The sequence below is a fragment of the Biomphalaria glabrata genome, chromosome 3 (assembly GCF_947242115.1).
Source record: "Biomphalaria glabrata chromosome 3, xgBioGlab47.1, whole genome shotgun sequence".
In the NCBI taxonomy this organism is placed as follows: Eukaryota; Metazoa; Mollusca; class Gastropoda; family Planorbidae; genus Biomphalaria; species Biomphalaria glabrata.
This window is the reverse complement of record NC_074713.1, coordinates 33,309,284-33,321,605: the sequence shown is the minus strand read 5'-3', so window position 1 is coordinate 33,321,605 and position 12,322 is coordinate 33,309,284. Positions and strand designations below refer to the sequence as shown.

The following is a 12,322-nucleotide window of genomic DNA, read 5'->3' as shown; positions in this document are numbered from 1 at the left end:
CTCTAAACTCTACTGATAGACTTGTACTTCTGTTGAGCCATAGTTAACTCTGCTCAATTCCAATCTGCCTTCAAAGTTCTCAAAATTGTTTGGACTCATTCACCTCTAAGTTTTTTTTTTAAGTCATAAAAAAGTCTTTACTCATTACCATTGTTTATCTAATATTAATATATAAAGTAGAATGCAAGGTGTCTTTCATAGAAATCAAAACCTCTTAACTCATGAAACTTGGCATGAAGGTTGCTTACATCATTGCAGAGACTCTAGTTTATGTTAAATATCCCACAACCTACTTTCCTTTTTATGGGTAAATTAAACAGTGTTAAAAACATTGCTTTCAGACACAAAGGACATCTTTGCCATGTTTGACCTAGATCTCAATAAAAAAAATACATACTAGGTCAGGGATGCCCAAACTAAAGCTCACTGTCTGGCTTGTAGAATATTTTATAATAAATCTCTCCTTGTCTAGATAATAAGTTGCACTGAATCTCTCATTGTCAAGAAAATAAGTTGCACTGAATCTCTCATTGTCTAGAAAATAAGTTGCACTGAATCTCTCATAGTCTAGATAATAAGTTGCACTGAATCTCTCATTGTCTAGATAATAAGTTGCACTAAATCTCTCATTGTCTAGATAATAAGTTGCACTGAATCTCTCATTGTCTAGATAATAAGTTGCACTGAATCTCTCATTGTCTAGATAATAAGTTGCACTGAATCTCTCATTGTCTAGATAATAAGTTGCACTGAATCTCTCATTGTCTAGATAATAAGTTGCACTAAATCTCTCATTGTCTAGATAATAAGTTGCACTGAATCTCTCTTTGTCTAGATAATACGTTGCACTGAATCTCTCATTGTCTAGATAATAAGTTGCACTAAATCTCTCCTTGTCCAGATAATAAGTTGCACTAAATCTCTCTTTGTCTAGATCATAAGTTGCACTAAATCTCTCATTGTCTAGATAATAAGTTGCACTGAATCTCTCATTGTCAAGAAAATAAGTTGCACTGAATCTCTCATTGTCTAGAAAATAAGTTGCACTGAATCTCTCATAGTCTAGATAATAAGTTGCACTGAATCTCTCATTGTCTAGATAATAAGTTGCACTAAATCTCTCATTGTCTAGATAATAAGTTGCACTGAATCTATCATTGTCTAGATAATAAGTTGCACTGAATCTCTCATTGTCTAGATAATAAGTTGCACTGAATCTCTCATTGTCTAGATAATAAGTTGCACTGAATCTCTCATTGTCTAGATAATAAGTTGCACTAAATCTCTCATTGTCTAGATAATAAGTTGCACTGAATCTCTCTTTGTCTAGATAATACGTTGCACTGAATCTCTCATTGTCTAGATAATAAGTTGCACTAAATCTCTCCTTGTCCAGATAATAAGTTGCACTAAATCTCTCTTTGTCTAGATCATAAGTTGCACTAAATCTCTCATTGTCTAGATAATAAGTTGCACTGAATCTCTCATTGTCTAGAAAATAAGTTTCACTGAATTGCTCTTTGTCTAGATAATACGTTGCACTGAATCTCTCATTGTCTAGATAATAAGTTGCACTAAATCTCTCCTTGTCTAGATAATAAGTTGCACTAAATCTCTCTTTGTCTAGATCATAAGTTGCACTAAATCTTTCATTTTCTAGATAATAAGTTGCACTGAATCTCTCATTGTCTAGAAAATAAGTTGCACTGAATCTCTCATTGTCTAGATAATAAGTTGCACTAAATCTCTCATTGTCTAGAAAATAAGAATACTTGACTGTTCAACAATGTCAGTGACTTGTTTGTTTGTCAGAAAAGCAAAGTGGCTGGCTCTGAGGGTGAAGACTATGATAGCAGCAGTGCAGAGGAGGAAGACAATGGTCTTGAAGAGACAATACCCAATGAGCTGCTTGACAACAGCAAGTGTATAGGCACTGATGAGCTAGATACACCCACAGTCAAGGGGGAGAAAAAAATCAAATCTGCCCTGAAGAAAAAAGTCTCCAAATTCCTGCTGTCCCCTGAGAGACTGAAGAAGGTTGGCAAAAAAAGTGATATTCCAATTGTGGACAAAGTGGAGGAGACAGTCACTCCTGAAGTAGAAGAGAAGGGAGCCAACTCTGCCAGCAAGATGCCAAACAAGGTAGATCAGTGTAGACATCTTGTTCATTTAATCATACCTAGACATTTTTCTCAATTTCTTTATTTACTTTAAAAAGTATTTTTCTGCTAGATCCATGGGCTGGAGAAATGTCGTATTTGTAAGAAAAGATCAACTAAGGAGGAGAGGAAAGCAGGAAAACTTGTCAAATGTGCTCAGTGTGGAAAGATAGGTAACTCAGCATTCTGTCTAGTTTATAGGTAACTCAGGGTTCTGTCTAGTTTATAGGTAACTCAGGGTTCTGTCTAGTTTATAAGTAACTCAGCGTTCTGTCTAGTTTATAGGTAACTCAGCGTTCTGTCTAGTTAATAGGTAACTCAGCGTTCTGTCTAGTTTATAGTTAACTCAGCGTTCTGTCTAGTTTATAGGTAACTCAGCGTTCTGTCTAGTTTATAGGTAACTCAGCATTCTGTCTAGTTTATAGGTAACTCAGCATTCTGTCTAGTTTATAGGTAACTCAGCGTTCTGTCTAGTTTATAGGTAACTCGGCGTTCTGTCTAGTTTATAGGTAACTCTGCGTTCTGTCTAGTTTATAGGTAACTCAGGGTTCTGTCTAGTTTATAGGTAACTCAGGGTTCTGTCTAGTTTATAGGTAACTCAGGGTTCTGTCTAGTTTATAGGTAACTCAGGGTTCTGTCTAGTTTATAGGTAACTTTTGGTTCTGTCTAGTTTATAGGTAACTCAGGGTTCTGTCTAGTTTATAGGTAACTCAGGGTTCTGTCTAGTTTATAGGTAACTCAGGGTTCTGTCTAGTTTATAGGTAACTCAGGGTTCTGTCTAGTTTATAGGTAACTCAGGGTTCTGTCTAGTTTATAGGTAACTCAGGGTTCTGTCTAGTTTATAGGTAACTCGGCGTTCTGTCTAGTTTATAGGTAACTCGGCGTTCTGTCTAGTTTATAGGTAACTCGGCATTCTGTCTAGTTTATAGGTAACTCAGCGTTCTGTCTAGTTTATAGGTAACTCAGGGTTCTGTCTAGTTTATAGGTAACTCAGGGTTCTGTCTAGTTTATAGGTAACTCAGGGTTCTGTCTAGTTTATAGGTAACTCAGGGTTCTGTCTAGTTTATAGGTAACTCAGGGTTCTGTCTAGTTTATAGGTAACTCAGGGTTCTGTCTAGTTTATAGGTAACTCAGGGTTCTGTCTAGTTTATAGGTAACTCAGGGTTCTGTCTAGTTTATAGGTAACTCAGGGTTCTGTCTAGTTTATAGGTAACTCAGGGTTCTGTCTAGTTTATAGGTAACTCAGGGTTCTGTCTAGTTTATAGGTAACTCAGGGTTCTGTCTAGTTTATAGGTAACTCAGGGTTCTGTCTAGTTTATAGGTAACTCAGCGTTCTGTCTAGTTTATAGGTAACTCAGGGTTCTGTCTAGTTTATAGGTAACTCAGGGTTCTGTCTAGTTTATAGGTAACTCAGGGTTCTGTCTAGTTTATAGGTAACTCAGGGTTCTGTCTAGTTTATAGGTAACTCAGGGTTCTGTCTAGTTTATAGGTAACTCAGCGTTCTGTCTAGTTTATAGGTAACTCAGGGTTCTGTCTAGTTTATAGGTAACTCAGGGTTCTGTCTAGTTTATAGGTAACTCAGGGTTCTGTCTAGTTTATAGGTAACTCAGGGTATTGTCTAGTTTATAGGTAACTCAGCGTTCTGTTTAGTTTTTTGTTTTTTTTTTCATTCATTTAATCTGTAAAACCAGAAATAGTTTAAAAAAGAAAAAAAGTAATAAATAAGTCCCTGGCATAACAAAACCTATCTTAAACTTTCTCAACTGTAATGTCCTTGTTGTCTATCCCAAACTTTCTCAACTGTAATGTCCTTGTTGTCTATCCCAAACTTTCTCGACTGTAATGTCCTTGTTGTCTATCCCAAACTTTCTCGACTGTAATGTCCTTGTTGTCTATCCCAAACTTTCTCGACTAATGTCCTTGTTGTCTATCCCAAACTTTCTCGACTGTAATTTCCTTGTTGTCTATCCCAAACTTTCTAGACTGTTTTTTTTTAAATTACTTCATAATGCAAAAAAATGTCTTTAATAAACCACATACATAATAGTCCTGCTGTATTATGACTTATTGCAAGTTCTAGTTTTGTGTTTAATCAACCCCTATGTCCCCAGGTCACATGAGTTGTCTAGACTTGACAGAAGAACTTGTGGCTGTTATCAGGACTTACCCTTGGCAGTGTATGGAGTGTAAAACTTGTATTGAATGTTTAGATCCTTATGATGAGGTAAAGACATGGCTACTTGGATTCTAGACTGGAGGAAAACTAGTTAGTAGTCATAGTTTTCAATGATGGGCATGACCTTTAGCGGATAGAAGCCATTGACTTCAATTCCAAAGTTTAAAGATGAATGCAGTATTTCACGCAAACCCAGTTGCAAACTGCATATTTTTGCCACATCTAATAATCACAGTTAAAATACCTTGCAAACCCAGTTGCAAACTGCATATTTTTGCCACATCTAATAATCACAGTTAAAATACCTTGCAAACGTAGTTAAAAACTGCATATTTTTGCCACATCTAATAATCACAGTTAAAATACCTTGCAAACCCAGTTGCAAACTGCATATTTTTGCCACATCTAATAATCACAGTTAAAATACCTTGCAAACGTAGTTAAAAACTGCATATTTTTGCCACATCTAATAATCACAGTTAAAATACCTTGCAAACGTAGTTAAAAACTGCTTATTTTTGCCACATCTAATAATCACAGTTAAAATACCTTGCAAACGTAGTTGCAAACTGCATATTTTTGCCACATCTAATAATCACAGTTAAAATACCTTGCAAACGTAGTTGCAAACTGCATATTTTTGCCACATCTAATAATCACAGTTAAAATACCTTGCAAACCCAGTTGCAAACTGCATATTTTTGCCACATATAATAATCACAGTTAAAATACCTTGCAAACGTAGTTGCAAACTGCATATTTTTGCCACATCTAATAATCACAGTTAAAATACCTTGCAAACGTAGTTGCAAACTGCATATTTTTGCCACATCTAATAATCACAGTTAAAATACCTTGCAAACGTAGTTGCAAACTGCATATTTTTGCCACATCTAATAATCACAGTTAAAATACCTTGCAAACGTAGTTAAAAACTGCATATTTTTGCCACATCTAATAATCACAGTTAAAATACCTTGCAAACGTAGTTAAAAACTGCATATTTTTGCCACATCTAATAATCACAGTTAAAATACCTTGCAAACGTAGTTAAAAACTGCATATTTTTGCCACATCTAATAATCACAGTTAAAATACCTTGCAAACGTAGTTAAAAACTGCATATTTTTGCCACATCTAATAATCACAGTTAAAATACCTTGCAAACGTAGTTAAAAACTGCATATTTTTGCCACATCTAATAATCACAGTTAAAATACCTTGCAAACGTAGTTAAAAACTGCATATTTTTGCCACATCTAATAATCACAGTTAAAATACCTTGCAAACGTAGTTAAAAACTGCATATTTTTGCCACATCTAATAATCACAGTTAAAATACCTTGCAAACGTAGTTAAAAACTGCATATTTTTGCCACATCTAATAATCACAGTTAAAATACCTTGCAAACGTAGTTAAAAACTGCATATTTTTGCCACATCTAATAATCACAGTTAAAATACCTTGCAAACCCAGTTGCAAACTGCATATTTTTGCCACATCTAATAATCACAGTTAAAATACCTTGCAAACGTAGTTAAAAACTGGATATTTTTGCCACATCTAATAATCACAGTTAAAATACCTTGCAAACGTAGTTAAAAACTGGATATTTTTGCCACATCTAATAATCACAGTTAAAATACCTTGCAAACGTAGTTAAAAACTGGATATTTTTGCCACATGTAATCGCCCAGGTAAAATACCTGTGATACTAATGCAGACAAAACTGTTGTCCGCCGGGGATGCATTTAAGTTATCTTTTCATCGTCTGGACCTTTTTCAGCAAGGGCTCATCTTTGGGTCCTAAATGTGTGTCCCACGACCCCCAGTGATAGCTCTCTAGCAGTCTCTAGGGCTAAAGGGCTCCTGATTTGATCTTAAAAGTCCAACCTTGTTTACACTGTCAGCTTGCCAAAAAGATCACCTTTGGCATGTCGTTTGGATAGGTGTCAGACCCGGTGCAGCTGTCGAATTATGAATAATACTTGTCCATACCAGGCTTTAGCAGAACATGTTTATTTGGGTCACTTTATAAAGAAATAGACAATCTTCTGGCTTAGGACAACATTGCTTTTGGTCGCCTCCAAACAAAAGTATGACAGAATAGATTTCTGCCCCTACCAACAAAAATCAATATCAATTTTGTATGGCTCTATAGGAGAAATCTAGTACTCCTCCATTGATTCCATTGAAATTGCCTTTTTCCCATGATAGCCATACCGAGACCCATACCCATACCATCTATAGAAATTATTTTACATTGATAGACTTGATCTTATGGCATTAGTTGGGGACCTTTAGAATTTCTAAAGAATTTCTTTCCCCTTATACTAAATTGAATCATTTGTTCTTTTGTCTGTTTCTTTCTCAGGATAAAATGATGTTTTGTGACAGATGTGACCGAGGCTATCATACATTCTGTATTGGTCTCTCAGCCTTGCCCACTGGTCATTGGGAGTGTACAAGTTGTCAGGGCTGTCCAGCATTAGCCTATAAGTCTGAGTAAGTGAACTGCCTTAGTTAAATGTGAGAGCTCTGCTTTTAAACAAATTCAAGACATACCTTTAACTAATAGACTTTTAAAGGATTTTTTTTACAACTGAAAATACATAACTCTTTGCCACATTCTTTATTCTGATACCTCACTAAAACTTATCTATGGCGTTTTACATCTTCAGAGTTCATCTTTTCCTTTTGCAACTTCTCATGTGACTATAAGAGGCCAATCCTTGAGACACAGCTGTAGTCACAGGTTGTGCATCTGTAATCAGCTGAGAGATGAACTCCAAGTGGTGGCAAGGCTGGAAGGATCAGTCCTCCCATAGAGCCTTAGTGAGAATCTCTGCTGTTAGGCGTAGTGTCTTTCTGTAATCACCAGATTGTTGCATGCATTTTCACTTTGATGTGTATGCCATCTACAATCCAAAAGTATTCTTTATGCTTGCATCTCCATGCAGATCTATCCAGTGCCTTTTGTCCCAACTGTTATTGTCAATGTTGAAGAGCTTTATGTCACATTTGCATCTATCAGTAAGTGGGTGACCAGCAGCTGTCGTGCCTTCTGTTAGATTACAATCTAGAATGTCTTATGGAAGTCAACCTCCTGGCATTCTGGGAACATGACCAAGCCAACCAAGGCGTCTAGTGATAACAGCACAAATGTCCAGGCACCTGTGATGTCTTGTATAAAGCTCAACCTTCTATGTTACCAACAGTTAAATGGTGGTGTCTTGTATAAAGTTCAACTGTCTATGTTACCAACAGTTAAATGGTAGTGTCTTGTATAAAGTTCAACTGTCTATGTTACCAACAGTTAAATGGTGGTATCTTGTATAAAGTTCAACTGTCTATGTTACCAACAGTTAAATGGTGGTATCTTGTATAAAGTTCAACTGTCTATGTTACCAACAGTAAATGGTGGTGTCTTGTATAAAGTTCAACTGTCTATGTTGTCAACACTTCAATGATGGTGTCTTGTAGTCAAATTAAACCCAGCTTGAAAGCACATCCAAACACAAGATTTAAGTGTAGCCAAAGTTATTTACTGAAAGAATTATAATTACATCTGAACTGATTCATTTCTTCCTCCACAACTTAGAGAGTAATTCATTTCCAGAAGCTATCAGGTTATTGTGTTTTATTAGCTGTTGGAAATTTCAGCTGTAAGTAAGAGGGCATGCCTGGTCACTCTTATCACTTTGCCAGTGTACACACAAGAACTATCTCTACCTACATCACAAAACACTTTCAAGTTTTAACTTTTTTTCATAACTGATTTTTTTGTTTGGTCTAAATTGTTACCTAGCAGACTAAGTATTAGTCTTTACTTACAACTTTAGGTGCACACCTTAACAATTTGCTCTAAAAAAATTTCCCTGACTTTGACTCTACAGGAAAACAAAACTTGAACAAACTTTGGATGTAGAGGCTAAATTGGACGAGGAAGTGAAACTGGATTTGACTCAAACTCCAGACAACAGTCATTGTGTCAATGATGACATTGATGAAAAAACTAATGTGTTGACTAATGGAGCTAACCCAGTGCTCATCAAACAGGATGCAACAACTCAAGATGTCACTGTGAAAGATGTCAAACTCTCGGATGGGATTACCCCCCTTGTGAAAATTGAGAGGCGGGGTAGAAAAAGAAAAATTGTTGATCCCAACGCCCCTCCCCCTGAGCCTAAAGTGACACCTGCAGCACAGAAACCTGGTGCCAGACAGAGCAAAAGATTAAAACTCAAAGAAGAGGAAGAAGAAGAGAGAAAGAAGAAAGAAATGGAAGAAAAAAAGATGAAAAGATTGAAGAAAAAGAAGAAGAAAGTTGCTGCCAGTGATGAAGGTAAGGATGTGGTGGATGAAGGTGTTGATGACAGCCTAGCCATCTTGTTTGACAAAAATGAAGAGGAAGAAATGGCAGACAGCATGAGAAAGACTGAAATGACTTGTCCAGACAATGAGACAGCCAGCAAGGAAACACAGCAGACATGTCCAGACAATGTGATAGTCAGTTTGACAGAAACACAAGTGACATGTCAGGAGAATGCAGTTGTCAGTTTGACAAAAACACAAGTGACATGTCAGGAGAATGCAATAGTCAGTTTGACAGAAACACTAGTTACATGCCAGGAAGATAAAAAAGATGAAAGTGTGTCAAAAGATGTATTGGCTGGTGGCTCAGAGACTCAGGGTTCAAGTCTAGAGAAAGAATTCACTGGCAACCAGCAACTGGCATGTCAGAATGACACTACAGCTAGTAACTCTGTGGCCAATGCTGATCTCACAACTCAACAAGTAGCTACTGACACTGTACCAAGCAAAACTCAACAAGTAGCTACTGACACTGTACCAAGCACAACTCAACAAGTAGCTACTGTCACTGTACCAAGCACAACTCAACAAGTAGCTACTGACACTGTACCAAGCACAACTCAACAAGTAGCTACTGACACTGTACCAAGCACAACTCAACTAGCTGATGAAGATGTTGGACAGACCAGTAGCAGCATATCCAATGAGGGATCCAGCAAGACTGATCTGACATGCAGAGACATAGCAGAGAACTCTGTCCCAACATTGAGTGCAGGTCAAAGTTCATCACACTTACTAGAAAATCCATCAGAAATGAAAAGTATTGTGCCAGGTGATGTCAGCAGTCATGTGTCACCTGTACTGTCTGATCCCTGTGTCCCAACATCAAACATCCTCCCTTCCCAGCCCCCAGAGTCACATGATGATCTAGAAGCTGATGTATTAATACTTCCATCTGATGTGTTGTTTACTGAACCCAAACTGGAGAAAACTGAACAGACAGACATCCAGCAGGATGGATCTCCTTCAGTTTCTACATGCCCCACATCAGCAGCACAGTCAGCAGACTCAGTGGATCCTCATCAGTTGACAGAGTCCCCAGTTGTTGTGGATCAGAAACCTATAGACACTACATCAAACTTAGATCAAACTTATGACCAGGAGCAAGACTTGACCAACATGTCCAGTGACCAGATGGATGAAATTGTTGCTCTTATAGAACATGACTAGCCACAATGTGTTCCAAAACAACAAAAAAACAATTGTCTATAATAAAACTATGATTTAACAAAAAAATGTATTGGTCATTTTTAAATATATGTTTGTAGGTCTATTCTGACTCTGAATCAAATAGCCATGATTAAAATGAATGTTAAACTGAGGCTGTATTGGTTTAAGTTATCAATTAAGTTCAGTAGTGCCACCATTTTCTCACTCGGCCTTGTGGGAAGTACTTCTATGGTGGCTTTTATGACTTCTGGTCATTGAAACTTTCAGAGTTTGATAAAGAAATTATAGCTATCCTTTGATGGTAAATTACCTTGTCCACACACATTATAACTATCACTTGACGGTAAATTACCTTGTCCACACTCATTATTGCTACCACTTGATGGTAAATTACCTTGTCCATACTCATTATTGCTACCACTTGATGGTAAATTACCTTGTCCACACTCATTATTGCTACCACTTGATGGTAAATTACCTTGTCCACACTCATTATCGCTACCACTTGATGGTAAATTACCTTGTCCATACTCATTATTGCTACCACGTGATGGTAAATTACCTTGTCCATACTCATTATTGCTACCACTTGATGGTAAATTACCTTGTCCACACTCATTATCGCTACCACATGATGGTAAATTACCTTGTCCATACTCATTATTGCTACCACTTGATGGTAAATTACCTTGTCCATACTCATTATTGTTACCACTTGATGGTAAATTACCTTGTCCATACTCATTATAGCTACCACTTGATGGTAAATTACCTTGGCCATACTCATTATTGCTACCGCTTGATGGTAAATTACCTTGTCCACACTAATTATTGCTACCACTTGATGGTAAATTACCTTGTCCATACTCATTATTTGCTACCACTTGATGGTAAACTACCTTGTCCACACTCATTATTGCTACCACTTGATGGTAAATTACCTTGTCCACACTCATTATTGCTACCACTTGATATTAAATTACCTTGTCCACACTCATTATTGTTACCACTTGATGGTAAATTACCTTGTCCACACTCATTATTGCTACCACTTGATATTAAATTACCTTGTCCACACTCATTATTGTTATCACTTGATAGTAAATTACCTTGTCCACACTCATTATAGCTATCACTTGATGGTAAATTACCTTGTCCACACTCATTATAGCTATCACTTGATGGTAAATTACCTTGTCCACACTCATTATTGCTATCACTTGATAATAAATTACCTTGTCAACCCTCATTACAGCTATCACTTGATAGTAAATTACCTTGTCCACATTCATTACAGCTATCACTTGATAGTAAATTACCTTGTCATCCACACTAATTATAGCTATCACTTGATGGTAAATGCATTATAACCAGCACTTGATGGTAAATTACCTTGTCCACATTCATTATAGCATACACTGGATGATTGGTTGAAAACTTTGGTATTGACTGTCAGTTTTATAGGCTTCTAATCTGATGATGCAAACACACAAAAATGCCAGGTTTCTCTCCCATCAAAGGAAATACCGGTACCACCTTGACCAGCCTTGTCTGTGGAACGGAAATGTCTGTGCAGGACTCTACAGTTACTTTAAATGATCTAGGAGATGAACCCTATATATATAGTGGCTCTAGAAGCCCAGTAACACTTTTGTTCACCACGGACTAATTTAGCAACTACAGTGGAATCCCAATAATTCGAACTTGGATAATCCGAAAGTCCTCTTAAACCGAACTTAGAATCAAATAAAAACTGCGAGCAGTGATTCAGTGTAGTATTTACTAAGTCTCAAAGATATTCACGAACAAAACAGAACAATATTCTATTTGGTTCTAAACTATAGTGGTCTGGTACATTTGCTCTCGAAGAGAAGACAACTCTTTGGAAGCAAAATGACGCCAACGCATTAGAAACAACGTATGATCGAGGAGGCGACCTGCGTGAGACCGCTACATCAAAGGCAGCAGCTGTGTAGACCTCGTCGTCTGCTTCCGTCTCGTCTGCTGCGCTTCTTTCAAAACCATTTCAACCCTCTGCAGAGCACTGGCGGATTCAGAACTTTGAAGTGGGGGGGGGGGGGGCGATTTTTTTCCAAACCCTAACCCTAACGCACAGTAAACCCTAACCCTATGCATAAACGTGCGTACAGCCTATATATATATATATATATATATATATATATATATATATATATATATATATATATATATATATATATATATATATATATATATATATATATATATATATATATATGAGAATAAAATAAGACTGTTTCTCAATCATCGGCGAAAAAAAAACAAAAAAAAACAGTCATGTTGAGGCCTTTCTCTTGCAAACTTGGGGGTCTGGGAAAGCGCTGTAAGTTTCCTCAGTGAATTCGGGGCGAAGCCCCGACGCCAAAAGTGTTTTCTTGCATTTTTCACGACTGAAACGCATTC

At 36.9% G+C, this 12,322-nt stretch overlaps 1 protein-coding gene across 4 annotated transcripts in view; it reads left to right on the top strand.

Moving 5' to 3' along the window:
- The window catches only part of LOC106066129 (uncharacterized), a 30,206-nt gene extending 20,260 nt beyond the window's left edge, over positions 1–9,946 (top strand). For all 4 annotated transcript variants that reach the window (XM_056024624.1, XM_056024625.1, XM_056024628.1 and 1 more), the window contains exons 10-14: positions 1,813–2,142; positions 2,233–2,332; positions 4,271–4,383; positions 6,711–6,841; positions 8,233–9,946. In XM_056024624.1, the coding sequence (XP_055880599.1) occupies positions 1,813–2,142; positions 2,233–2,332; positions 4,271–4,383; positions 6,711–6,841; positions 8,233–9,880 (2,322 nt within the window). In that variant the 3' untranslated portion in view covers positions 9,881–9,946. The remainder of the gene's footprint in view (positions 1–1,812; positions 2,143–2,232; positions 2,333–4,270; positions 4,384–6,710; positions 6,842–8,232) is intronic.
- The last annotated feature ends 2,376 nt before the right edge of the window (positions 9,947–12,322 follow it).